The 27640-nt window shown below is 43.1% G+C and overlaps 1 protein-coding gene across 1 annotated transcript in view; it reads right to left on the bottom strand.

The window, feature by feature from the left end:
- THOC2 (THO complex subunit 2) overlaps nt 1-27640 on the bottom strand; it is an 889387-nt gene that overhangs the window by 254016 nt on the left and 607731 nt on the right. The window contains 1 exon segment of the mRNA XM_053699115.1: nt 17379-17563. Within this exon segment, the coding sequence (XP_053555090.1) occupies nt 17379-17563 (185 nt within the window).

Here is a 27640-nt window from a genome sequence, read left to right on the forward strand (position 1 = left end):
AAGAAGAACTAGAGGCGGGAAGATGTAAGCAGGATGATAACACCAAGGAAGTGTCAACGCATCCACTGCTTCCGCCTGAACATCCCTGGACCTGGATAGAAATCTGGGAAGTTTCTTGTTTAGATGAGAGGCCATGAGATCTATCTCTGCAAGACCCCACATCTGAACATTCTGAGAAAACACATCTGGATGGAGAGACCACTCCCCTGGATGTAAAGTCTGGCGGCTGAGATAATCCGCCTCCCAATTGTCTACACCTGGGATATGCACCGCAGAGATTAGACAGGAGCTGGATTCCGCCCAAGCAAGTATCCGAGATACTTCTTTCATAGCTTGGGGACTGTAAGTCCCACCCTGATGATTGACATAAGCCACAGTTGTGATATTGTCTGTCTGAAAACAAATGAACGGTTCTCTCTTTAGTAGAGGCCAGAACTGAAGAGCCCTGAGAATTGCACGGAGTTCTAAAATATTTATTGGTAATCTCGCCTCTTGAGATTTCCAAACCCCTTGTGCTGTCAGAAATCCCCAAACAGCTCCCCAACCTGAAAGATCACAGTCCAGGTTGGCCGAACAAAAGAAGCCCCTTGAACCAAATAATGGTGATCTATCCACCATGTCAGAGAGTGTCGTACATTGGGATTCAAGGATATTAATTGTGATATCTTTGTATAATCCCTGCACCATTGATTCAGCATACAAAGCTGTAGAGGTCTCATGTGAAAACGAGCAAAGGGGATCGCGTCTGATGCTGCAGTCATGAGACCTAAAACTTCCATGCACATAGCCACTGAAGGGAATGACTGAGACTGAAGGTGCCGGCATGCTGCGACCAATTTTAAACGTCTCGTCTGTTAGAGACAGAGTCATGGACACTGAATCTATCTGGAAGCCTAAAAAGGTGACCCTTGTCTGAGGAATCAAGAAACTTTTTGGTAAATTGATCCTCCAACCATGTTTCCGAAGAAACAACACTAGTTGATTCGTGTGAGATTCTGCAGTACGTAAAGACTGAGCTAGTACCAAGATATCGTCCAAATAAGGAAACACCGCAATACCCTGTTCTCTGATTACAGATAGTAGGGCACCCAGAACCTTTGAAAAGATTCTTGGAGCTGTTGCTAGGCCTAATGGAAGAGCAACAAATTGGTAATGCTTGTCTAGAAAAGAGAATCTCAGAAACTGATAGTGTTCTGGATGAATCGGAATATGAAGGTATGCATCCTGCAAGTCTATTGTGGCCATATAATGTCCTCGCTGAACAAAAGGCAGAATAGTCCTTATAGTCACCATCTTGAAAGTTGGTACTCTTACATAACGATTCAAATTTTTTAGATCCAGAAATGGTCTGAATAAATTTTCTCTCTTTGATACAATGAATAGGTTTGAATAAAACCCCAAACATTGTTCCTGAGGAGGAACTGGCTTGATTACCCCTGAAGACTCCAGGTCTGAAACACACTTCAGAAAAGCCTGAGCTTTTACTGGATTTACAGGGATGCGTGAGAGAAAAATTCTTCTCACAGGAGGTCTTACTCTGAATCCTATTCGATACCCTTGAGAGACAATGCTCTGAATCCAATGATTTTGGACAGATTTTATCCAAAAATCCTTGAAAAACCTTAATCTGCCCCCTACCAGCTGACCTGGAATGAGGGCTGCACCTTCATGCGGACTTAGGGGCTGACTATGGTTTCCAAAATGGCTTGGATTTATTCCAATTTGAGGAAGGTTTCCAATTGGAAGCAGATTCCTTGGGTGGAGGATTGAATTTTTGTTCCTTATTATGACGAAAGGAACGAAAACGGTTAGAAGCCTTAGATTTACCCTTAGGTTTTTTTATCCTGAGGCAAAAAAACTCATTTTCCCCCAGTGATAGTTGAAATAATAGAATCCAACTGAGAACCAAATAAATTATTACCTTGGAAAGAAAGAGATAGTAATCTAGATTTAGATGTCATATCAGCATTCCAAGACTTAAGCCACAAAGCTCTTCTAGCTAATACAGCTAAAGACATGGATCTAACATCAATTTTGATATCAAAAATGGCATCACAAATAAAATGATTAGCATGTTGCAGTAAGCGAATAACGCTAGATATGTCAGAATCCAATTCATGTTGCGCTAAATTTTCCAACCAGAAAGTTGATGCAGCCGCGACAACAGCCAAAGAAATAGCAGGTCTGAGAAGATGACCTGAATATAAATAGGCCCTCCTTAGATAAGATTCAAGCTTCCTATCTAAAGGATCCTTAAAGGAAGTGCTATCTTCCATAGGAATAGTGGTACGTTTAGCAAGAGTAGAAATAGCCCCATCTACTTTGGGGATTTTTTCCAAACACTCTATAGATTTTGCTGGTAAAGGATACAATTTTTTAAACCTTGAAGAAGGAATAAAAGAAGTACCTGGCTTATTCCATTCCCTAGAAATCATATCAGAAATAGCCTCAGGAATGGGAAAAACCCCTGGAGAAACCACAGGAGGTTTAAAAACAGCATTTAAACGTTTATTAGACTGAACGTCAATATGACTGGTTACCTCAATATCCAAATTAACACTTCTTTTAATAAAGAACGCATATAATCTATTTTAAATAAATAAGTAGATTTGTCAGTGTCAATGTCTGAGGAAGGATCTTCTGAATCCGATAGATCCTCATCAGAAGAGGATAAATTATTATGTTGTTGGTCATTAGAAATTTCATCAGCTAAATGAGAAGTTTTAAAAGACCTTTTACATTTATTAGAAGGTGGAAATGCAGACAAAGCCTTCATAATAGAATCAGAAACAAATTCTTTAAAATTTACAGGTATATCATGCACATTAGAAGTTGAACTGCAACTGGCAATGTACTATTACTGATGGAAAACAGAATTTATGTTTACCTGATAAATTACTTTCTCCAACGGTGTGTCCGGTCCACGGCGTCATCCTTACTTGTGGGATATTCTCTTCCCCAACAGGAAATGGCAAAGAGCCCAGCAAAGCTGGTCACATGATCCCTCCTAGGCTCCGCCTACCCCAGTCATTCGACCGACGTTAAGGAGGAATATTTGCATAGGAGAAACCATATGGTACCGTGGTGACTGTAGTTAAAGAAAATAAATTATCAGACCTGATTAAAAAAACCAGGGCGGGCCGTGGACCGGACACACCGTTGGAGAAAGTAATTTATCAGGTAAACATAAATTCTGTTTTCTCCAACATAGGTGTGTCCGGTCCACGGCGTCATCCTTACTTGTGGGAACCAATACCAAAGCTTTAGGACACGGATGAAGGGAGGGAGCAAATCAGGTCACCTAAATGGAAGGCACCACGGCTTGCAAAACCTTTCTCCCAAAAATAGCCTCAGAAGAAGCAAAAGTATCAAACTTGTAAAATTTGGTAAAAGTGTGCAGTGAAGACCAAGTCGCTGCCCTACATATCTGATCAACAGAAGCCTCGTTCTTGAAGGCCCATGTGGAAGCCACAGCCCTAGTGGAATGAGCCGTGATTCTTTCGGGAGGCTGCCGTCCGGCAGTCTCGTAAGCCAATCTGATGATGCTTTTAATCCAAAAAGATAGAGAGGTAGAAGTTGCTTTTTGACCTCTCCTTTTACCGGAATAAACAACAAACAAGGAAGATGTTTGTCTAAAATCCTTTGTAGCATCTAAATAGAATTTTAGAGCGCGAACAACATCCAAATTGTGCAACAAACGTTCCTTCTTTGAAACTGGTTTCGGACACAGAGAAGGTACGATAATCTCCTGGTTAATGTTTTTGTTAGAAACAACTTTTGGAAGAAAACCAGGTTTAGTACGTAAAACCACCTTATCTGCATGGAACACCAGATAAGGAGGAGAACACTGCAGAGCAGATAACTCTGAAACTCTTCTAGCAGAAGAAATTGCAACTAAAAACAAAACTTTCCAAGATAATAACTTAATATCAACGGAATGTAAGGGTTCAAACGGAACCCCCTGAAGAACTGAAAGAACTAAGTTGAGACTCCAAGGAGGAGTCAAAGGCTTGTAAACAGGCTTAATTCTAACCAGAGCCTGAACAAAGGCTTGAACATCTGGCACAGCTGCCAGCTTTTTGTGAAGTAACACAGACAAGGCAGAAATCTGTCCCTTCAGGGAACTAGCAGATAATCCTTATTCCAATCCTTCTTGAAGGAAGGATAGAATCTTAGGAATCTTAACCTTGTCCCAAGGGAATCCTTTAGATTCACACCAACAGATATATTTTTTCCAAATTTTGTGGTAAATCTTTCTAGTTACAGGCTTTCTGGCCTGAACAAGAGTATCGATAACAGAATCTGAGAACCCTCGCTTCGATAAGATCAAGCGTTCAATCTCCAAGCAGTCAGCTGGAGTGAAACCAGATTCGGATGTTCGAACGGACCCTGAACAAGAAGGTCTCGTCTCAAAGGTAGCTTCCAAGGTGGAGCCGATGACATATTCACCAGATCTGCATACCAAGTCCTGCGTGGCCACGCAGGAGCTATCAAGATCACCGACGCCCTCTCCTGATGGATCCTGGCTACCAGCCTGGGGATGAGAGGAAACGGCGGGAACACATAAGCTAGTTTGAAGGTCCAAGGTGCTACTAGTGCATCCACTAGAGCCGCCTTGGGATCCCTGGATCTGGACCCGTAGCAAGGAACTTTGAAGTTCTGACGAGAGGCCATCAGATCCATGTCTGGAATGCCCCACAGCTGAGTGACTTGGGCAAAGATTTCCGGATGGAGTTCCCACTCCCCCGGATGCAATGTCTGACGACTCAGAAAATCCGCTTCCCAATTTTCCACTCCTGGGATGTGGATAGCAGACAGGTGGCAGGAGTGAGACTCCGCCTATAGAATGATTTTGGTCACTTCTTCCATCGCTAGGGAACTCCTTGTTCCCCCCTGATGGTTGATGTACGCAACAGTTGTCATGTTGTCTGATTGAAACCGTATGAACTTGGCCCTCGCTAGCTGAGGCCAGGCCTTGAGAGCATTGAATATCGCTCTCAGTTCCAGAATATTTATCGGTAGAAGAGATTCTTCCCGAGACCAAAGACCCTGAGCTTTCAGGGATCCCCAGACCGCGCCCCAGCCCATCAGACTGGCGTCGGTCGTGACGATGACCCACTCCGGTCTGCGGAATGTCATCCCTTGTGACAGGTTGTCCAGGGACAGCCACCAACGGAGTGAGTCTCTGGTCCTCTGATTTACTTGTATCTTTGGAGACAAGTCTGTATAGTCCCCATTCCACTGACTGAGCATGCACAGTTGTAATGGTCTTAGATGAATGCGCGCAAAAGGGACTATGTCCATTGCCGCTACCATCAAGCCGATCACTTCCATGCACTGCGCTATGGAAGGAAGAGGAACGGAATGAAGTATCCGACAAGAGTCTAGAAGTTTTGTTTTTCTGGCCTCTGTCAGAAAAATCCTCATTTCTAAGGAGTCTATTATTGTTCCCAAGAAGGGAACCCTTGTTGACGGAGATAGAGAACTCTTTTCCACGTTCACTTTCCATCCGTGAGATCTGAGAAAGGCCAGGACAATGTCCGTGTGAGCCTTTGCTTGAGGAAGGGACGACGCTTGAATCAGAATGTCGTCCAAGTAAGGTACTACAGCAATGCCCCTTGGTCTTAGCACAGCTAGAAGGGACCCTAGTACCTTTGTGAAAATCCTTGGAGCAGTGGCTAATCCGAAAGGAAGCGCCACGAACTGGTAATGCTTGTCCAGGAATGCGAACCTTAGGAACCGATGATGTTCCTTGTGGATAGGAATATGTAGATACGCATCCTTTAAATCCACCGTGGTCATGAATTGACCTTTCTGGATGGAAGGAAGAATAGTTCGAATGGTTTCCATCTTGAACGATGGAACCTTGAGAAACTTGTTTAAGATCTTGAGATCTAAGATTGGTCTGAACGTTCCCTCTTTTTTGGGAACTATGAACAGATTGGAGTAGAACCCCATCCCTTGTTCTCTTAATGGAACAGGATGAATCACTCCCATTTTTAACAGGTCTTCTACACAATGTAAGAATGCCTGTCTTTTTATGTGGTCTGAAGACAACTGAGACCTGTGGAACCTCCCCCTTGGGGGAAGCCCCTTGAATTCCAGAAGATAACCTTGGGAGACTATTTCTAGCGCCCAAGGATCCAGAACATCTCTTGCCCAAGCCTGAGCGAAGAGAGAGAGTCTGCCCCCCACCAGATCCGGTCCCGGATCGGGGGCCAACATTTCATGCTGTCTTGGTAGCAGTGGCAGGTTTCTTGGCCTGCTTTCCCTTGTTCCAGCCTTGCATTGGTCTCCAAGCTGGCTTGGCTTGAGAAGTATTACCCTCTTGCTTAGAGGACGTAGCACTTTGGGCTGGTCCATTTCTACGAAAGGGACGAAAATTAGGTTTATTTTTTGCCTTGAAAGGCCGATCCTGAGGAAGGGCGTGGCCCTTACCCCCAGTGATATCAGAGATAATCTCTTTCAAGTCAGGGCCAAACAGCGTTTTCCCCTTGAAAAGAATGTTAAGTAGCTTGTTCTTGGAAGACGCATCAGCTGACCAAGATTTCAACCAAAGCGCTCTGCGCGCCACAATAGCAAACCCAGAATTCTTAGCCGCTAACCTAGCCAATTGCAAAGTGGCGTCTAGGGTGAAAGAATTAGCCAATTTGAGAGCATTGATTCTGTCCATAATCTCCTCATAAGGAGGAGAATCACTATCGACCGCCTTTATCAGCTCATCGAACCAGAAACATGCGGCTGTAGCTACAGGGACAATGCATGAAATTGGTTGTAGAAGGTAACCCTGCTGAACAAACATCTTTTTAAGTAAACCTTCTAATTTTTTATCCATAGGATCTTTGAAAGCACAACTATCCTCTATGGGTATAGTGGTGCGTTTGTTTAAAGTGGAAACCGCTCCCTCGACCTTGGGGACTGTCTGCCATAAGTCCTTTCTGGGGTCGACCATAGGAAACAATTTTTTAAATATGGGGGGAGGGACGAAAGGAATACCGGGCCTTTCCCATTCTTTATTAACAATGTCCGCCACCCGCTTGGGTATAGGAAAAGCTTCTGGGAGCCCCGGGACCTCTAGGAACTTGTCCATTTTACATAGTTTCTCTGGAATGACCAACTTGTCACAATCATCCAGAGTGGATAATACCTCCTTAAGCAGAATGCGGAGATCTTCCAACTTAAATTTAAACGTAATCACATCAGGTTCAGCTTGTTGAGAAATGTTCCCTGAATCAGTAATTTCTCCCTCAGACAAAACCTCCCTGGCCCCATCAGACTGGGTTAGGGGCCCTTCAGAACCATTATTATCAGCGTCGTCATGCTCTTCAGTATCTAAAACAGAGCAGTCGCGCTTACGCTGATAAGTGTTCATTTTGGCTAAAATGTTTTTGACAGAATTATCCATTACAGCCGTTAATTGTTGCATAGTAAGGAGTATTGGCGCGCTAGATGTACTAGGGGCCTCCTGAGTGGGCAAGACTCGTGTAGACGAAGGAGGGAATGATGCAGTACCATGCTTACTCCCCTCACTTGAGGAATCATCTTGGGCATCATTGTCATTGTCACATAAATCACATTTATTTAAATGAATAGGAATTCTGGCTTCCCCACATTCAGAACACAGTCTATCTGGTAGTTCAGACATGTTAAACAGGCATAAACTTGATAACAAAGTACAAAAAACGTTTTAAAATAAAACCGTTACTGTCACTTTAAATTTTAAACTGAACACACTTTATTACTGCAATTTCGAAAAAACATGAAGGAATTGTTCAAAATTCACCAAATTTTCACCACAGTGTCTTAAAGCCTTAAAAGTATTGCACACCAAATTTGGAAGCTTTAACCCTTAAAATAACGGAACCGGAGCCGTTCTTAACTTTAACCCCTTTACAGTCCCTGGTATCTGCTTTGCTGAGACCCAACCAAGCCCAAAGGGGAATACGATACCAAATGACGCCTTCAGAAAGTCTTTTCTAAGTATCAGAGCTCCTCTCACATGCGACTGCATGTCATGCCTCTCAAAAACAAGTGCGCAACACCGGCGCGAAAATGAGGCTCTGCCTATGATTTGGGAAAGCCCCAGAGAATAAGGTGTCTAAAACAGTGCCTGCCGATATTATTATATCAAAATACCCAGAATAAATGATTCCTCAAGGCTAAATATGTGTTAATAATGAATCGATTTAGCCCAGAAAAAGTCTACAGTCTTAATAAGCCCTTGTGAAGCCCTTATTTACGATCTTAATAAACATGGCTTACCGGATCCCATAGGGAAAATGACAGCTTCCAGCATTACATCGTCTTGTTAGAATGTGTCATACCTCAAGCAGCAAGAGACTGCTCACTGTTCCCCCAACTGAAGTTAATTGCCTCAACAGTCCTGTGTGGAACAGCCATGGATTTTAGTGACGGTTGCTAAAATCATTTTCCTCATACAAACAGAAATCTTCATCTCTTTTCTGTTTCTGAGTAAATAGTACATACCAGCACTATTTCAAAATAACAAACTCTTGATTGAATAATAAAAACTACAGTTAAACACTAAAAAACTCTAAGCCATCTCCGTGGAGATGTTGCCTGTACAACGGCAAAGAGAATGACTGGGGTAGGCGGAGCCTAGGAGGGATCATGTGACCAGCTTTGCTGGGCTCTTTGCCATTTCCTGTTGGGGAAGAGAATATCCCACAAGTAAGGATGACGCCGTGGACCGGACACACCTATGTTGGAGAAACACTATCTGCATGTAAAAGTTTATCATGACAACTATTACAAATGACATTCGGTGGAATCATTTCTACAATTTTACAACAAATGCACTTAGCTTTGGTAGAACCGATGTCAGGCAGCAATGTTCCAGCAGAAACTTCTGAGGCAGGATCAGATTGGGACATCTTGCACAATGTAAGAGAAAAAAACAACATATAAAGCAAAATTATCTATTTCCTTGTATGACAGTTTCAGGAATGGGAAAAAATGCAATAGCATAGGCCTCTGATAGCAAAAAGCAAGAGGCAAACATACAAGGGGTATTGAAATAATGAAAAAGTTTTGCGCCAAGTATGACGCACAACTTAACGTAAACTCTTTCTTGGTGCCAAAAATAACTGGAAATGACACACTTGCGTCACTAATGACGCTGCCGTGTGAAAGTTCACGGTGTCACGTATGACGCCAGAAATGACGAAGTTGCGTCATAAACGTATTTTTTCGCGCCAAAAATTTCTCGCGCCAAGAATGACGCAATAAAGTTTAGCATTTGACGCACCCGCGGGCCTAATACCCGCAATTGCAAGAAATAGTCAATTGAAAAAAGACTAAACCCCAGGTAAGAAAAATATTTCTTAAAATGTTTACATTCCCCAAATATGAAACTGACAGTCTGCAGAAGGAAATACATGAACCTGACTCATGGCAAATATAAGTACAATACATATATTTAGAACTTTATATAAATGCATAAAGTGCCAAACCATAGCTGAGAGTGTCTTAAGTAATGAAAACATACTTACACCCATCCACATATAGCAGATAGCCAAACCAGTACTAAAACAGTTATTAGTAGAGGTAATGGTAAATTGAGAGTATATCGTCGATCTGAAAAGGGAGGTAGGAGATGAATCTCTACGACCGATAACAGAGAACCCATGAAAAAGATCCCGGTTAGAGAAATCATCGTATTCAATAGGTGATACTCCCTTCACGTCCCTCTGACATTCGCTGTACTCTGAGAGGAATCGGGCTTCAACAATGCTGAGAAGCGCATATCAACTTAGAAATCTTAGCACAAACTTACTTCACCACCTCCATAGGAGGCAAAGTTTGTAAAACTGAATTGTGGGTGTGGTGAGGGGTGTATTTATAGGCATTTTGAGGTTTGGGAAACTTTGCCCCTCCTGGTAGGATTGTATATCCCATATGTCACTAGCTCATGGACTCTTGCCAATTACATGAAAGAAATAAAATTGTTATCAGTGGATCTACCCTCAAAAAAATAATGTACGGTAGTAGGACACATTTCAGTATGCCCCATAAAATAATACACAAACAAACAAATAAGATAAATGAAGACAACCACCTTTTTTCTATAAATAAAAGGTTTGTAAACAATGCAACTGGAACGTATAGAATAAAGTCAAAGACATAGGAGACAGACAGCCTTGGACAGTAAGTTTTAAAGGACCACTAAGAACATCAGAATAGCATAATCAACAAATGCATAATAGACCATACAAAAGCACTTAGTTTGAATTCCACATGAGAAGTAGATTTTTATTCTGAAAAATGTCAAAGTTAGTTTAATTTTCCTTCCCATTTCATCATGGGACAGCCATAAGCTGATTATAACATGCATATATGTATATTATGTAAATCCTGCATATGCTCAGAAGGAGCTGGAGCCTTAGTATGCATATTAAAAGATTGTGCATATTTAGATAATAGATGTAAATTGAAGAGTTGCTAAAAAACAGAATTTATGTTTACCTGATAAATTACTTTCTCCAACGGTGTGTCCGGTCCACGGCGTCATCCTTACTTGTGGGATATTCTCTTCCCCAACAGGAAATGGCAAAGAGCCCAGCAAAGCTGGTCACATGATCCCTCCTAGGCTCCGCCTTCCCCAGTCATTCGACCGACGTAAAGGAGGAATATTTGCATAGGAGAAATCATATGATACCGTGGTGACTGTAGTTAAAGAAAATAAATCATCAGACCTGATTAAAAAACCAGGGCGGGCCGTGGACCGGACACACCGTTGGAGAAAGTAATTTATCAGGTAAACATAAATTCTGTTTTCTCCAACATAGGTGTGTCCGGTCCACGGCGTCATCCTTACTTGTGGGAACCAATACCAAAGCTTTAGGACACGGATGATGGGAGGGAGCAAATCAGGTCACCTAGATGGAAGGCACCACGGTTTGCAAAACCTTTCTCCCAAAAATAGCCTCAGAAGAAGCAAAAGTATCAAATTTGTAAAATTTGGTAAAAGTGTGCAGTGAACCAAGTCGCTGCCTTACATATCTGATCAACAGAAGCCTCGTTCTTAAAGGCCCATGTGGAAGCCACGGCCCTAGTGGAATGAGCTGTGATTTTTTCAGGAGGCTGCCGTCCGGCAGTCTCATAAGCCAATCTGATGATGCTTTTAAGCCAAAAAGATAGAGAGGTAGAAGTTGCTTTTTGACCTCTCCTTTTACCAGAATAAACAACAAACAAGGAAGATGTTTGTCTGAAATCCTTTGTAGCATCTAAATAGAATTTTAGAGCACGGACAACGTCCAAATTGTGTAACAAACGTTCCGTCTATGAAACTGGATTCGGACACAAAGAAGGTACAACTATCTCCTGGTTAATATTTTTGTTGGAAACAACCTTCGGAAGAAAACGAGGCTCAGTACGTAAAAACCACCTTATCTGCATGGACCAGATAGGGCGGAGAACACTGCAGAGCAGATAACTCAGAAACTCTTCTAGCGGAAGAAATTGCAACCTAAAACAAAACTTTCCAAGACAATAACTTAATATCTATGGAATGTAAGGGTTCAAACTGAACCCCTTGAAGAACTGAAAGAACTAGATTAAGACTCCAGAGCCTGAACAAACGCTTAAACGTCTGGCACAGCTGCCAGCCTTTTGTGAAGTAAAACAGATAAAGCAGAGATCTCGCAGAAAATCCTTTCTCCAAACCTTCTTGTAGAAAGGAAAGAATCTTAGGAATTTTTATCTTGTTCCATGGGAATCCTTTAGATTCACACCAACAGATATATTTTTTCCATATATTATGGTAAATTTTTCTAGTTACAGGCTTTCTAGCCTGAATAAGAGTATCTATTACAGAATCTGAAAACCCACGCTTTGATAAAATCAAGCGTTCAAACTCCAAGCAGTCAGTTGGAGGAAAACCAGATTCGGATGTTCGAATGGACCCTGAATAAGAAGGTCCTGTCTCAAAGGTAGCTTCCATGGTGGAGCCGATGACACATTCACCAGGTCTGCATACCAAGTCCTGCGTGGCCACACAGGAACTATCAAGGTCACCGAAGCCCTCTCCAGATTGAACCTGGCTACCAGCCTGGGAATGAGAGGAAACGGTGGGAATACATAAGCTAGGTTGAAGATCCAAGGTGCTACTATTGTATCCAATAGAGTCGCCTTGGGATCCCTGGATTTGGACCCGTAACAAGGGACCATGAAGTTCTGACGAGAGGCCATCAGAACCAAGTCTGGAATGCCCCATAATTGAGTTATTTGGGCAAAGATTTCCAGATGGAGTTCCCACTCCCCCGGATGCTCCTCCATCGCCAGGGAACTCCTTGTTACCCCCTGATGGTTGATATATGTAACAGTCGTCATGATGACTGATTGAAACCTTATGAATTTGGCCTTTGCTAGTCGAGGCCAAGCCTTGAGAGCATTGAATATCGCTCTCAGTTCCATTATGTTTATCGGGAGAAGAGAGTCTTCCCGAAACCATAGACCCTGAGTTTTCAGGGGTTCCCAGACCGCGCCCCAGCCCACCAGACTGGCGTCGGTCGTGACAATGACCTATTCTGGTCTGCGGAAGCTCATTCCCTGTGACAGGTTGTCCAGGGTCAGCCACCAACGGAGTGAATCTCTGGTTATTTGATCTACTTGTATCGTCGGAGACAAGTCTGTATAATCCCCATTCCACTGTCTGAGCATGCCCAGGTGCAATGGTCTTAGATGAATTCGTGCAAAAGGAACTATGTCCATTGCCGCAACCATCAACCCTATTACTTCCATGGACTGCGCTATGGAAGGAAGAAGAACAGAATGAAGTACCTGACAAGAGCTTAGAAGTTTTGATTTTCTGGCCTCTGTCAGAAAAAACCTTCATTTCTAAGGAAACTATTATTGTTCCCAAGAAGGGAACTCTTGTTGACGGGGACAGAGAACTTTTTTCTATGTTCACTTTCCACCTGTGAGATCTGAGAAAGGCTAGGACAATGTCCGTATGAGCCCTTGCTTTTGACAGAGACGACACTTGAATCAGGATGTCGTCCAAGTAAGATACTACTGCAATGCCCCTTGGTCTTAGCACCGCTAGAAGGGACCCTCGTACCCTTGTGAAAATCCTTGGAGCAGTGGCTAATCCGAATGGAAGTGCCACAGGTAATGCTTGTCCAGAAAGGCGAACCTTAGGAACCGAAAATGGTCCTTGTGGATAGGAATACGTAGGTACGCATCCTTTAAGTCCACCGTGGTCATGAATTGACCTTCCTGGATGGTAGGAAGGATCGTTCGAATGGTTTCCATTTTGAATGATGAAACCCTTAGAAACTTGTTTAGAATCTTGAGATCTAAAATAGGTCTGAATGTTCCCTCTTTTTTGGGAATTATGAACAGGTTGGAGTAAAAACCCATCCCTTGTTCTCCTAATGGAACAGGATGAATCACTCCCATGCTTAACAGGTCTTCTACACAGTGTAAGAATGCCTGTTCGAAGATAATTGAGACCCGTGGAACCTTCCCCTTGGGGGTAGTTCCCTGAATTCCAGGAGATAACCTTGAGAAACTATTTCAAGCGCCCAAGGATCCTGAACATCTCTTGCCCCAGCCTGAGCAAAGAGAGAAAGTCTGCCCCCCACCAGATCCTTCCCAGATCGGGGGCCAACACTTCATGCTGTTTTGGTAGCAGTGGCAGGTGACTTGGCCTGCTTACCCTTGTTCCAGCCTTGCATCGGCCTCCAGGCTGGCTTGGTTTGAGAAGTATTACCCTCTTGCTTAGAGGGTGTAGAATTTGAGGCTGGTCCGTTTCTGCGAAAGGGACGAAAATTTGGCTTCTTTTTAGCCTTAAAAGACCTATCCAGAGGAAGGGCGTGGCCCTTTCCCCCAGTGATGTCTGAAATAATCTCTTTCAAGTCAGGGCCAAACAGTGTTTTACCCTTGAAAGGGATGTTAAGCAAAAGCGCTCTGCGCGCCACAATAGCAAACCCTGAATTATTCGCCGCTAATCTAGCTAATTGCAAAGCGGCATCTAAAATAAAAAAGAGTTAGCCAATTTAAGAGCTTGAACTCTGTCCAAAACCTCCTCGTACGAAGATTCTTTATTGAGCGACTTTTCTAGTTCTTCGAACCAGAAACACGCAGCTGTAGTGACGGGAACAATGCATGAAATTGGTTGTAGAAGGTAACCTTGCTGAACAAACATCTTTTTAAGCAAACCCTCTAACCTTTAATCCATAGGATCTTGAAAGCACAACTATCTTCTATAGGAATAGAAGTGCGTTTGTTTAGAGTAGAAACCGCCCCCTCGACCTTGGGGACTGTATGCTATAAGTCCTTTCTGGGGTCGACTATAGGAACTAATTTCTTAAATATAGGGGGAGGACAAAAGGTATGCCGGGCCTTTCCCACTCCTTATTTACTATGTCCGCCACCCGCTTGGGTATAGGAAAAACATCGGGGGGCACCGGAACCTCTAGGAACTTGTCCATCTTACCTAATTTCTCTGGAATGACCAAATTGTCACAATCATCCAGAGTAGATAATACCTCCTTAAGTAGTGCGTGGAGATGTTGAAATTTAAATTTAAAAGTTACAATATCAGGTTCTGCTTGTTGAGAAATTTTCCCTGAATCTGAAATTTCTCCCTCAGACAAAACCTCCCTCCTGGCCCCTTCAGATAGGTGTGGGGGTATGTCAGAACAGATATCATCAGCGTCCTCTTGCTCTTCAGTGTTTAAAACAGAGCAATCACGCTTTCTCTGATAAGTAGGCATTTTGGAAAAAAAATGCATGCAATAGAATTATCCATTACAGCCATTAATTGTTGTATGGTAATAAGTATTGGCGCACTAGATGTACTAGGGGCCTCTTGTGTGGGCAAAACTGGTGTAGACACAGAAGGGGATGATGCAGTACCATGCTTACTCCCCTCATTAGAGGAATCATCTTGGGCAATATCATATCTATGGCATTATTATCCCTACTTTGTTTGGACATTATGACACAAATATATCACATATATTTAAATGGGGAGACACATTGGCTTTCATACATATAGAACATCGTTATCTGATGGTTCAGACATGTTAAACAGGCTTAAACTTGTCAACAAAGCACAAAAAACGTTTTACAATAAACCCGTTACTGTCCCTTTAAATTTCAAACTGAACACACTTTATTACTGAATATGTGAAAAAGTATGAAGGAATTGTTCAAATTTCACCAAAATTTCACCACAGTAACATAAAGCCTTAAAAGTATTGCACACCAAATTTGAAAGCTTTAACCCTTAAAATAACGGAACCGGAGCCGTTTTTACATTTAACCCCTATACAGTCCCAGGTATCTGCTTTGCTGAGACCCAACCAAGCCCAGAGGGGAATACAATACCAAAAGATGCCTTCTATAAGCTTTTTCAGTGGTTCTTAGCTCCTCACACATGCATCTGCATGCCATGCTTTCCAAAAACAACTGCGCATTAGAGGCGCGAAAATGAGGCTCTGTCTATGACTAGAAAAGGCCCCCAGTGAAAAAGGTGTCCAATACAGTGCCTGCCGTTTTTATTAAAACAATCCCCAAGATTTAACAACTATTAAAAGTAATAATCTGCCAAATATACTTAGTAAAGTAATCGTTTTAGCCCAGAAAAATGTCTACCAGTTTTTTAAGCCCTAATGAAGCCCTTTATTCTTTTACTTAAACTAAGAAAATGGCTTACCGGTTCCCATAGGGAAAAAGACAGCTTCCAGCATTACAGAGTCTTGTTAGAAATGTGTCATACCTCAAGCAGCAAAAGTCTGCTCACTGTTTCCCCCAACTGAAGTTAATTCCTCTCAACAGTCCTGTGTGGAAACAGCCATCGATTTTAGTAACGGTTGCTAAAATCATTTTCCTCTTACAAACAGAAATCTTCATCTCTTTCCTGTTTCAGAGTAAATAGTACATACCAGCACTATTTTAAAATAACAAACTCTTGATTGAAGAATAAAAACTACATTTAAACACCAAAAAACTCTAAGCCATCTCCGTGGAGATGTTGCCTGTACAACGGCAAAGAGAATGACTGGGGAAGGCGGAGCCTAGGAGGGATCATGTGACCAGCTTTGCTGGGCTCTTTGCCATTTCCTGTTGGGGAAGAGAATATCCCACAAGTAAGGATGACGCCGTGGACCGGACACACCTATGTTGGAGAAATTGTGTTTAATTTTAACTTTAATAGTCCTTTAAAAGGGAAAACCTCCTTGTGTAAATATAATAAATAATAATAATGCACTGCATAAAAATTTAGTCCAAAGGTCAATTAGCTGAATAGAAATAGCATATAATACCACATAATACAGTCCCTATAATTACTAGACTAAGCATAAAAAGGTCCATGTAATAAAGGTGGAATTAGTCTGTTGTGTGTGTATGTCCCCTGGCTATGATATACCTCAAAATTGATCATCGGCTATGTGAGTGCAAAATATGTCTGCACTTACCTCAGATGCACCCAATCTATTATGAATATTGGCTGCAGAAAAGACTGCTTCTGGTAGACAGCCCATACAGTGCTGTGTATGTTACAGCAAAGTATCTATGAAATGAGTATCAACAACCTGATAGAAGGCTAGGAGACCGGTCCCTGTGACAGACCTGTAACTCTTTTTTGGATAATGATTACCTCACTGCCCCATACTCCTATCTCCCTTCTGCCTCTCAGTAGCAGCTCTCTGAGGGAAAATGGGCCTAAAATTGGTCTTAGGACCCCACTCAACAAAGAATCTGGAGCACCTCAATTCTTCACATATCTCCTATGCAGGCAAAGAAAAGACTAGAATACTAAAAAGGTGGGAGAGGATTAAGTGCTGACTAGCAATTACAGTACTGATGGTGCTTTTCCCTTACCAAAACTTTTGCACTTTTTCTACCAGATCTAGACCAGTTTTGCAGTGTACAGAATGAGTCACAAAATTCTTTCAACATAAATCCCGATTTTTACTATAAAAAGATCTTTGCGTTTAAAGTGACAACAGAAATAACTTACCGATGACACATTAAATACCTATAGAAGTCTTCTAATATAACTAGACTAGAAAACAGAGTATAACAGGAAAATGCAAATGCTCTATTCAAGTTTAACATGTCTTTAGGCCTCAAGGTAGTATGTACTTTTGGATATACTGATATAAATGGTTAAAAGCATGGTATATTCAGATAGATTGAGAAAAAGAAAGAAAGCAAAGCAGCAATGAAACAATTAGAATTACCTCTAAAACATTTTAAAAAAAAAGAAAATTATGTGGTTCAAATACACCCCTTTACGTTATGTGGGTTCAGTACCTAAATAGTAGCCTACATATATAAAATATGTTTCCATACACATAAATGTCTAGAGTTTTAAAAGGAATGATCTAACCATTAATGCTTACCACTGTCCTCAGCAGTGACTTCTTCCGGTTTAGCTGCATTAACCAAAACAGTTGCAGACTGGCTAGCAGAAGTCGGGCCATTCTGTACTACAGGTGGAATAAAACTCCTTGCAGGTGGATCTTTGTGGTGAAACTCATTTTCAGGTACCATGTAAGGTTTCCTGTTTTTCAACTGTCCGGAGTAGCTGTAATCCGCACACAGTGTTACATATGCACAAGCAAATAAACATCAATCAACATGATGTGCCAAGCCATGGTTCCAATGCAAGGTACAGAGCAAGGAAAAAAAGACAATTCTTATTTAAAGACAATTCTTATTTAAACAACAGGTTGTTTGTAAGTCTACAGAATACTTATACTCACTAATCTTATCAGCACATCATGAATATAATGAAAACTCATAAAACTTGTTTCAACGAGTAGAAAGAATATATAAAAAAAAAAAAATAGTGAGTTTAACATAATATATACTTGGACTGCTTTCTGAGCATAAAATCGGTAAGAAGTCAATAACTATGCGTTAAGATAACCTCAAAGGTGCAAAATCCGACTCTATAAGCATATATAACTATGCAAACTTAAAAAGAAAATGTATGCTTACCTAAAAAATTTCTCTCTTTCTGGGCATGGAGAGTCCATGACATCATTCCAATTACTAGTGAGACATTCACCTTCTGGCCAGCAGGAGGAGGCAAAAAGCACCCCAGCAGAGCTGTTAAATGTCACTTTCCTTACCCATAACTCCCAGTCACTCGGCCAAAAGGAAATGGAAAAAGAAGATAACATAAAAGGTATAGCGGTGCCTGAGGTTTAAAAAAAAAAAACAACAATCTGTCATCTTAATTAAGGGTGGGGTCGTGGACTCTCCATGCCCGGAAATAAATTTATCAGGTAAGCATACGTTTTGTTTTCTTTCCTATTGCATGGAGAGTCCACAACATCATACCAATTACTAGTGAGAACCAATACCCAAGCTAGAGGACACAGAATGAACAGGGAGGGAGAACAAGGCAGGAGGACCTAAACCGAAGGCACCACCGCTTGAAGAACCTTTCTCCGAAAAGAGGCCTTAGTCGAGGCAAAAGTATCAAATTTGAAGAATTTGGAAAAAGTATGCAAAGTGGACCATGTTGCTGCCTTGCAAATCTATTCCACAGAAGCTTAATTTTTGAAAGCCAAAAAAGAGGAGACAGCCCTAGTGGAATGAGCCGTAATCCTCTCAGGAGGCTACTGTCCAGCAGTCTCATAAGCAAAAACGAAAAATACTTCTCAACCAGAGGGAAAGAGAAGTAGAAGTGGCCTCCTGACCCTTACACTTTCCAGAGAAAACAACAGGGCAGAAGATTGCCAAAAATCTTTGGTAGCTTGTAGGTAAAATTTTAGAGCATGCACAACATCCAAGTTATGCAAAAGACGTTCCTTATGAGAAGGAGGATTAGAACAAAGGAACAACAATTTCCTGATTGTTTCGATCCAACATCACCTTAAGGAGAAAACCTATTTTAATACGAAGGACCGCCTTATCCGCATGAAAAATAAGGTAAGGGGAATAACACTGTAGAACCGAGAGTTTAGAAACTGCGAGCAGAGGAAATAGCAATAACGAACAAAACCTTCCAAGATAATAACTTAATATCCACATAATGCATTGGTGTTGCAAAACGTTAAGAACAAGGTTTAAGCACCAAGGAGGAGAAACAGGTTTAAACACAGGCCTAACTCTGACCAGGGCCAAAAAAAAAGATTGAACATCTGGCAGATCTGCCAGACGTTTGTGCAAAAGAATAGACGTGCAGAAATCTGACCCTTCAGAGAACTGACTGACAAACCCTTCTCCAGACCCTCCTGGAGAAAAGACAACATTTTGGGAATCCTGACCCTGCTCCAAGAGAAACCCTTTGATTCACACCAATATAGGTAATTGCACCATACCTTATGGTAAATCGTACGAGAAACCGGTTTGTGAGCCTGAAGTATTGTAGCAATGACCGGCTCAGAAGAGCCACGCTTAGCCAAAACTAAGCGTTCAATCTCCAAGCAGTCAGCTTTAGAGAAACTAGATTTGGATGGAGGAAAGGACCAGGTGTTAGAAGGTCCTTCCTCAGAGGTAACCTCCAAGGTGAAAGAGATGACATCTTCACCAGATCCGCGAACCAGATCCTGCGAGGCCATGCAGGAGCTACTAGAATCACAGATGCTCTCTCCTGCTTGATACGAGCAATGATTTGTGGAAGGAGAGCAAAAGGAGGAAACCAGTACGCTAAACCGAAATCCCAAGGAACCGCCAAAGCATCTATGAGGACAGCCTGAGCATTTCTTGACCTTGAACCGTAACTTGGAAGCTTGGCGTTCCGGCGAGGCGCCATCAGATCCAACTCTGTAGCCCTGAGGGTTATCCTGGAGAACACCTCCGGATAGAGAGCCCACTGCCTGGGATGAAATGACTATCAGCTCAGAAAATCCACCTCCCAGTTGTACACTCCTGGAATGTGAATGGCAGATAGGAAACAATCGTGAGCTTCCGTCCACTGTATAATGCGAGACACCCCCTTCATAGCAAGCGAACTCAGAGTTCCTCCCTGGTGGTTGATGTAAGCCACTGAGGTGATGTTGTCCGACTGAAATCTGATAAACTAAACTAAAGACAACTTAGGCCAAGCTATCAAGGCATTGAAGATTGATCTCAACTCTAAGATGTTTATGGGAAGAGAGGACTTCTCCCGAGTCCACAGGCCCTGAGCTAACAGGCTGGCGTCCGTGGTCACAATCACCCAGGAGGGTCTCCGGAAGCATGTGCCTCGAGACAGATGATCTTCATGGATAGGGAATCTATGATGGTCCGTAAGAAACACGCCCTTGTAGCTGGAACAAGAGAACTCTTCTCCAGATTCAATTTCCATCCGTGGGGACGTCCCGAAAAGAAAACAAGATCTCTGTATGAGAGTTTGCTAGTTTAAAAGATGACGCTTGAACCAAGATGTCGTCCAGGTAAGGCGCCACCCAACTCAAATCCCTGAGACACCAATAAGTATTAAAACATTTTTACTTTATTGTGTCAACTAAAACAGACGTTTCGGACCAGTGTCCTTAGTCATGTCTACATGATCTCTTGGACCAAAGGAAAAATGGAATGAATGGTTTCCATCTTGAAGGACGGAACCCTGAGGAATTTGTTGTGACATTTTAAGTCTAAAATGGGTTGAAAAGTTCCCTCTTTTTTGGGAACCACAAATAGATTTAAATAGCATCCTTGACCCTGTTGCCTTACATGAACTGGAACAATCACTCCCAGGGAGACAAGGTCCTGGACGTAGTTTAAGAAGGCCTCTCTTTTTACCTGGTCGGCAGATAATCTTGAGAGGATAAATCTGCTTCTGGGAGGACAAGTCTTGAATCCAATTTTGTAACCCTGAGATACTATGTCCACAGCCCAAGAATCTGGGACATCACGTATACAAGCTAGACGAAAAAAGGAAAGTCTGCCCCCCACTTGATCCAATACTGGAATGGGGACGGACCCTTCATGCTGATTTAGGCTCTGATGAAGGCTTCTTTGATTGCTTCCCCTTATTCCCAGGCTGGTTAGATCTCCAAGAGGACTTGGACTGCTCCGGCTTGGAGGAGGAAGAGAGGGACTTTTGTCCTTTGAAATTACGAAAGGAATGAAAAACAGAATTTATGTTTACCTGATAAATTACTTTCTCCAACGGTGTGTCCGGTCCACGGCGTCATCCTTACTTGTGGGATATTCTCCTCCCCAACAGGAAATGGCAAAGAGCCCAGCAAAGCTGGTCACATGATCCCTCCTAGGCTCCGCCTACCCCAGTCATTCGACCGACGTTAAGGAGGAATATTAGCATAGGAGAAACCATATGGTACCGTGGTGACTGTAGTTAAAGAAAATAAATTATCAGACCTGATTAAAAAAACCAGGGCGGGCCGTGGACCGGACACACCGTTGGAGAAAGTAATTTATCAGGTAAACATAAATTCTGTTTTCTCCAACATAGGTGTGTCCGGTCCACGGCGTCATCCTTACTTGTGGGAACCAATACCAAAGCTTTAGGACACGGATGAAGGGAGGGAGCAAATCAGGTCACCTAAATGGAAGGCACCACGGCTTGCAAAACCTTTCTCCCAAAAATAGCCTCAGAAGAAGCAAAAGTATCAAACTTGTAAAATTTGGTAAAAGTGTGCAGTGAAGACCAAGTCGCTGCCCTACATATCTGATCAACAGAAGCCTCGTTCTTGAAGGCCCATGTGGAAGCCACAGCCCTAGTGGAATGAGCTGTGATTCTTTCGGGAGGCTGCCGTCCGGCAGTCTCGTAAGCCAATCTGATGATGCTTTTAATCCAAAAAGAGAGAGAGGTAGAAGTTGCTTTTTGACCTCTCCTTTTACCAGAATAAACAACAAACAAGGAAGATGTTTGTCTAAAATCCTTTGTAGCATCTAAATAGAATTTTAGAGCGCGAACAACATCCAAATTGTGCAACAAACGTTCCTTCTTTGAAACTGGTTTCGGACACAGAGAAGGTACGATAATCTCCTGGTTAATGTTTTTGTTAGAAACAACTTTTGGAAGAAAACCAGGTTTAGTACGTAAAACCACCTTATCTGCATGGAACACCAGATAAGGAGGAGAACACTGCAGAGCAGATAATTCTGAAACTCTTCTAGCAGAAGAGATTGCAACTAAAAACAAAACTTTCCAAGATAATATCTTAATATCAACGGAATGTAAGGGTTCAAACGGAACCCCCTGAAGAACTGAAAGAACTAAATTGAGACTCCAAGGAGGAGTCAAAGGTTTGTAAACAGGCTTAATTCTAACCAGAGCCTGAACAAAGGCTTGAACATCTGGCACAGCTGCCAGCTTTTTGTGAAGTAACACAGACAAGGCAGAAATCTGTCCCTTCAGGGAACTTGCAGATAATCCTTTTTCCAATCCTTCTTGAAGGAAGGATAGAATCTTAGGAATCTTAACCTTGTCCCAAGGGAATCCTTTAGATTCACACCAACAGATATATTTTTTCCAAATTTTGTGGTAAATCTTTCTAGTTACAGGCTTTCTGGCCTGAACAAGAGTATCGATAACAGAATCTGAGAACCCTCGCTTCGATAAGATCAAGCGTTCAATCTCCAAGCAGTCAGCTGGAGTGAAACCAGGTTCGGATGTTCGAACGGACCCTGAACAAGAAGGTCTCGTCTCAAAGGTAGCTTCCAAGGTGGAGCCGATGACATATTCACCAGATCTGCATACCAAGTCCTGCGTGGCCACGCAGGAGCTATCAAGATCACCGACGCCCTCTCCTGATTGATCCTGGCTACCAGCCTGGGGATGAGAGGGAACGGCGGGAACACATAAGCTAGTTTGAAGGTCCAAGGTGCTACTAGTGCATCCACTAGAGCCGCCTTGGGATCCCTGGATCTGGACCCGTAGCAAGGAACTTTGAAGTTCTGACGAGAGGCCATCAGATCCATGTCTGGAATGCCCCACAGCTGAGTGACTTGGGCAAAGATTTCCGGATGGAGTTCCCACTCCCCCGGATGCAATGTCTGACGACTCAGAAAATCCGCTTCCCAATTTTCCACTCCTGGGATGTGGATAGCGGACAGGTGGCAGGAGTGAGACTCCGCCCACAGAATGATTTTGGTCACTTCTTCCATCGCTAGGGAACTCCTTGTTCCCCCCTGATGGTTGATGTACGCAACAGTTGTCATGTTGTCTGATTGAAACCGTATGAACTTGGCCCTCGCTAGCTGAGGCCAAGCCTTGAGAGCATTGAATATCGCTCTCAGTTCCAGAATATTTATCGGTAGAAGAGATTCTTCCCGAGACCAAAGACCCTGAGCTTTCAGGGATCCCCAGACCGCGCCCCAGCCCATCAGACTGGCGTCGGTCGTGACAATGACCCACTCTGGTCTGCGGAATGTCATCCCTTGTGACAGGTTGTCCAGGGACAGCCACCAACGGAGTGAGTCTCTGGTCCTCTGATTTACTTGTATCTTCGGAGACAAGTCTGTATAATCCCCATTCCACTGACTGAGCATGCACAGTTGTAATGGTCTTAGATGAATGCGCGCAAAAGGAACTATGTCCATAGCCGCTACCATCAACCCGATCACTTCCATGCACTGAGCTATGGAAGGAAGAGGAACGGAATGAAGTATCCGACAAGAGTCTAGAAGCTTTGTTTTTCTGGCCTCTGTCAGAAATATCCTCATTTCTAAGGAGTCTATTATTGTTCCCAAGAAGGGAACCCTTGTTGACGGAGATAGAGAACTCTTTTCCACGTTCACTTTCCATCCGTGAGATCTGAGAAAGGCCAGGACGATGTCCGTGTGAGCCTTTGCTTGAGGAAGGGACGACGCTTGAATCAGAATGTCGTCCAAGTAAGGTACTACAGCAATGCCCCTTGGCCTTAGCACAGCTAGAAGGGACCCTAGTACCTTTGTGAAAATCCTTGGAGCAGTGGCTAATCCGAAAGGAAGCGCCACGAACTGGTAATGCTTGTCCAGGAATGCGAACCTTAGGAACCGATGATGTTCCTTGTGGATAGGAATATGTAGATACGCATCCTTTAAATCCACCGTGGTCATGAATTGACCTTCCTGGATGGAAGGAAGAATAGTTCGAATGGTTTCCATCTTGAACGATGGAACCTTGAGAAACTTGTTTAAGATCTTGAGATCTAAGATTGGTCTGAACGTTCCCTCTTTTTTGGGAACTATGAACAGATTGGAGTAGAACCCCATCCCTTGTTCTCTTAATGGAACAGGATGAATCACTCCCATTTTTAACAGGTCTTCTACACAATGTAAGAATGCCTGTCTTTTTATGTGGTCTGAAGACAACTGAGACCTGTGGAACCTCCCCCTTGGGGGAAGTCCCTTGAATTCCAGAAGATAACCTTGGGAGACTATTTCTAGCGCCCAAGGATCCAGAACATCTCTTGCCCAAGCCTGAGCGAAGAGAGAGAGTCTGCCCCCCACCAGATCCAGTCCCGGATCGGGGGCCAACATTTCATGCAGTCTTGGTAGCAGTGGCAGGTTTCTTGGCCTGCTTTCCCTTGTTCCAGCCTTGCATTGGTCTCCAAGCTGGCTTGGCTTGAGAAGTATTACCCTCTTGCTTAGAGGACGTAGCACCTCGGGCTGGTCCGTTTCTACGAAAGGGACGAAAAACATAATTTATGCTTACCTGATAAATTCCTTTCTTCTGTTGTGTGATCAGTCCACGGGTCATCATTACTTCTGGGATATTATCTGCTCCCCTACACCCCTACAGGAAGTGCAAGAGGATTCACCCAGCAGAGTTGCTATATAGCTCCTCCCCTCTACGTCACCTCCAGTCATTCGACCAAAGACCAACGAGAAAGGAGAAGCCAAGGGTGTAGTGGTGACTGGATTATAATTTAAAAAATATTTACCTGCCTTAAAAAACAGGGCGGGCCGTGGACTGATCACACAACAGAAGAAAGGAATTTATCAGGTAAGCATAAATTATGTTTTCTTCTGTTATGTGTGATCAGTCCACGGGTCATCATTACTTCTGGGATACCAATACCAAAGCAAAAGTACACGGATGACGGGAGGGATAGGCAGGCTCATTATACAGAAGGAACCACTGCCTGAAGAACCTTTCTCCCAAAAATAGCCTCCGAAGAAGCAAAAGTGTCAAATTTGTAAAATTTGGAAAAAGTATGAAGCGAAGACCAAGTTGCAGCCTTGCAAATCTGTTCAACAGAAGCCTCATTCCTAAAGGCCCAAGTGGAAGCCACAGCTCTAGTAGAATGAGCTGTAATTCTTTCAGGAGGCTGCTGTCCAGCAGTCTCATAGGCTAAACGAATTATGCTACGAAGCCAGAAGGAGAGAGAGGTAGCCGAAGCCTTATGACCTCTCCTCTGACCAGAGTACACGACAAACAGGGAAGACGTTTGTCGAAAATCCTTAGTTGCCTGCAAGTAGAACTTGAGGGCACGAACTACATCCAGATTGTGTAGAAGACGTTCCTTCTTTGAAGAAGGATTTGGACACAAGGATGGAACAACAATCTCTTGATTGATATTCCTGTTAGTGACTACCTTAGGTAAGAACCCAGGTTTAGTACGCAGAACTACCTTGTCTGAGTGAAAGATCAGATAAGGAGAATCACAATGTAAGGCTGATAATTCAGAGACTCTTCGAGCCGAGGAAATAGCCATTAAAAATAGAACTTTCCAAGATAACAATTTTATATCAATGGAATGAAGGGGTTCGAACGGAACACCCTGTAAAACGTTAAGAACTAAGTTTAAACTCCATGGCGGAGCAACAGTTTTAAACACAGGCTTGATCCTAGCTAAAGCCTGACAAAATGCCTGGACGTCTGGATTTTCTGACAGACGCTTGTGTAACAAGATGGACAGAGCTGAGATCTGTCCCTTTAATGAGCTAGCCGATAAACCCTTTTCTAAACCTTCTTGTAGAAAGGACAATATCCTAGGAATCCTAACCTTACTCCAGGAGTAATCTTTGGATTCACACCAGTATAGGTATTTACGCCATATTTTATGGTAAATCTTTCTGGTAACAGGCTTCCTAGCCTGTATCAGGGTATCAATAACCGACTCAGAAAAACCACGTTTTGATAAAATCAAGCGTTCAATTTCCAAGCAGTCAGCTTCAGAGAAGTTAGATTTTGATGTTTGAATGGACCCTGTATCAGAAGGTCCTGTCTTAGAGGTAGAGACCAAGGCGGACAGGATGACATGTCCACTAGATCTGCATACCAAGTCCTGCGTGGCCATGCAGGTGCTATTAGAATCACTGATGCTCTCTCCTGTTTGATTTTGGCAATCAATCGAGGAAGCAGCGGGAAGGGTGGAAACACATAAGCCATCCTGAAGTTCCAAGGTGCTGTCAAAGCATCTATCAGAACCGCTCCCGGATCCCTGGATCTGGATCCGTAGCGAGGAAGTTTGGCGTTCTGGCGAGACGCCATGAGATCTATATCTGGTTTGTCCCAACGTCGAAGTATTTGGGCAAAGACCTCCGGATGAAGTTCCCACTCCCCCGGATGAAACGTCTGGCGACTCAAGAAATCCGCCTCCCAGTTCTCCACTCCCGGGATGTGGATTGCTGACAGGTGGCAAGAGTGAGACTCTGCCCAGCGAAATATCTTTGATACTTCCATCATTGCTAGGGAGCTTCTTGTCCCTCCCTGATGGTTGATGTAAGCTACAGTCGTGATGTTGTCCGACTGAAACCTGATGAACCCCCGAGTTTTTAACTGGGGCCAAGCTAGAAGGGCATTGAGAACTGCTCTCAATTCCAGAATGTTTATTGGCAGGAGACTTCCCTCCTGACTCCATTGTCCCTGAGCCTTCAGAGAATTCCAGACAGCGCCCCAACCTAGTAGGCTGGCGTCTGTTGTTACAATTGTCCAGTCCGGCCTGCTGAATGGCATCCCCCTGGACAGATGTGGCCGAGAAAGCCACCATAGAAGAGAGTTTCTGGTCTCTTGATCCAGATTCAGAGTGGGGGACAAATCTGAGTAATCCCCATTCCACTGACTCAGCATGCACAATTGCAGCGGTCTGAGATGTAGGCGTGCAAAGGGTACTATGTCCATTGCTGCTACCATTAAGCCGATCACCTCCATGCATTGAGCTACTGACGGGAGTTGAATGGAATGAAGGACACGGCATGCATTTAGAAGCTTTGTTAATCTGTCTTCTGTCAGATAAATCTTCATTTCTACAGAATCTATAAGAGTCCCCAAGAATTGAACTCTTGTGAGAGGAAAGAGAGAACTCTTCTTTTCGTTCACTTTCCATCCATGCGACCTTAGAAATGCCAGAACTAACTCTGTATGAGACTTGGCAGTTTGAAAGCTTGAAGCTTGAATCAGAATGTCGTCTAGGTACGGAGCTACCGAAATTCCTCGCGGTCTTAGTACCGCCAGAAGGGCACCCAGAACCTTTGTGAAGATTCTTGGAGCCGTAGCCAATCCGAATGGAAGGGCTACAAACTGGTAATGCCTGTTTAAGAAGGCAAACCTTAGATACCGGTAATGATCTTTGTGAATCGGTATGTGAAGGTAAGCATCCTTTAAATCCACTGTGGTCATGTATTGACCCTTTTGGATCATGGGTAAGATTGTCCGAATAGTCTCCATTTTGAACGATGGAACTCTTAGGAATTTGTTTAGGATCTTTAAATCCAAGATTGGCCTGAAAGTTCCCTCTTTTTTGGGAACCACAAACAGGTTTGAGTAAAACCC

The sequence above is a fragment of the Bombina bombina genome, chromosome 1 (genome assembly GCF_027579735.1).
Source record: "Bombina bombina isolate aBomBom1 chromosome 1, aBomBom1.pri, whole genome shotgun sequence".
Taxonomy (NCBI): domain Eukaryota; kingdom Metazoa; phylum Chordata; class Amphibia; order Anura; family Bombinatoridae; genus Bombina; species Bombina bombina.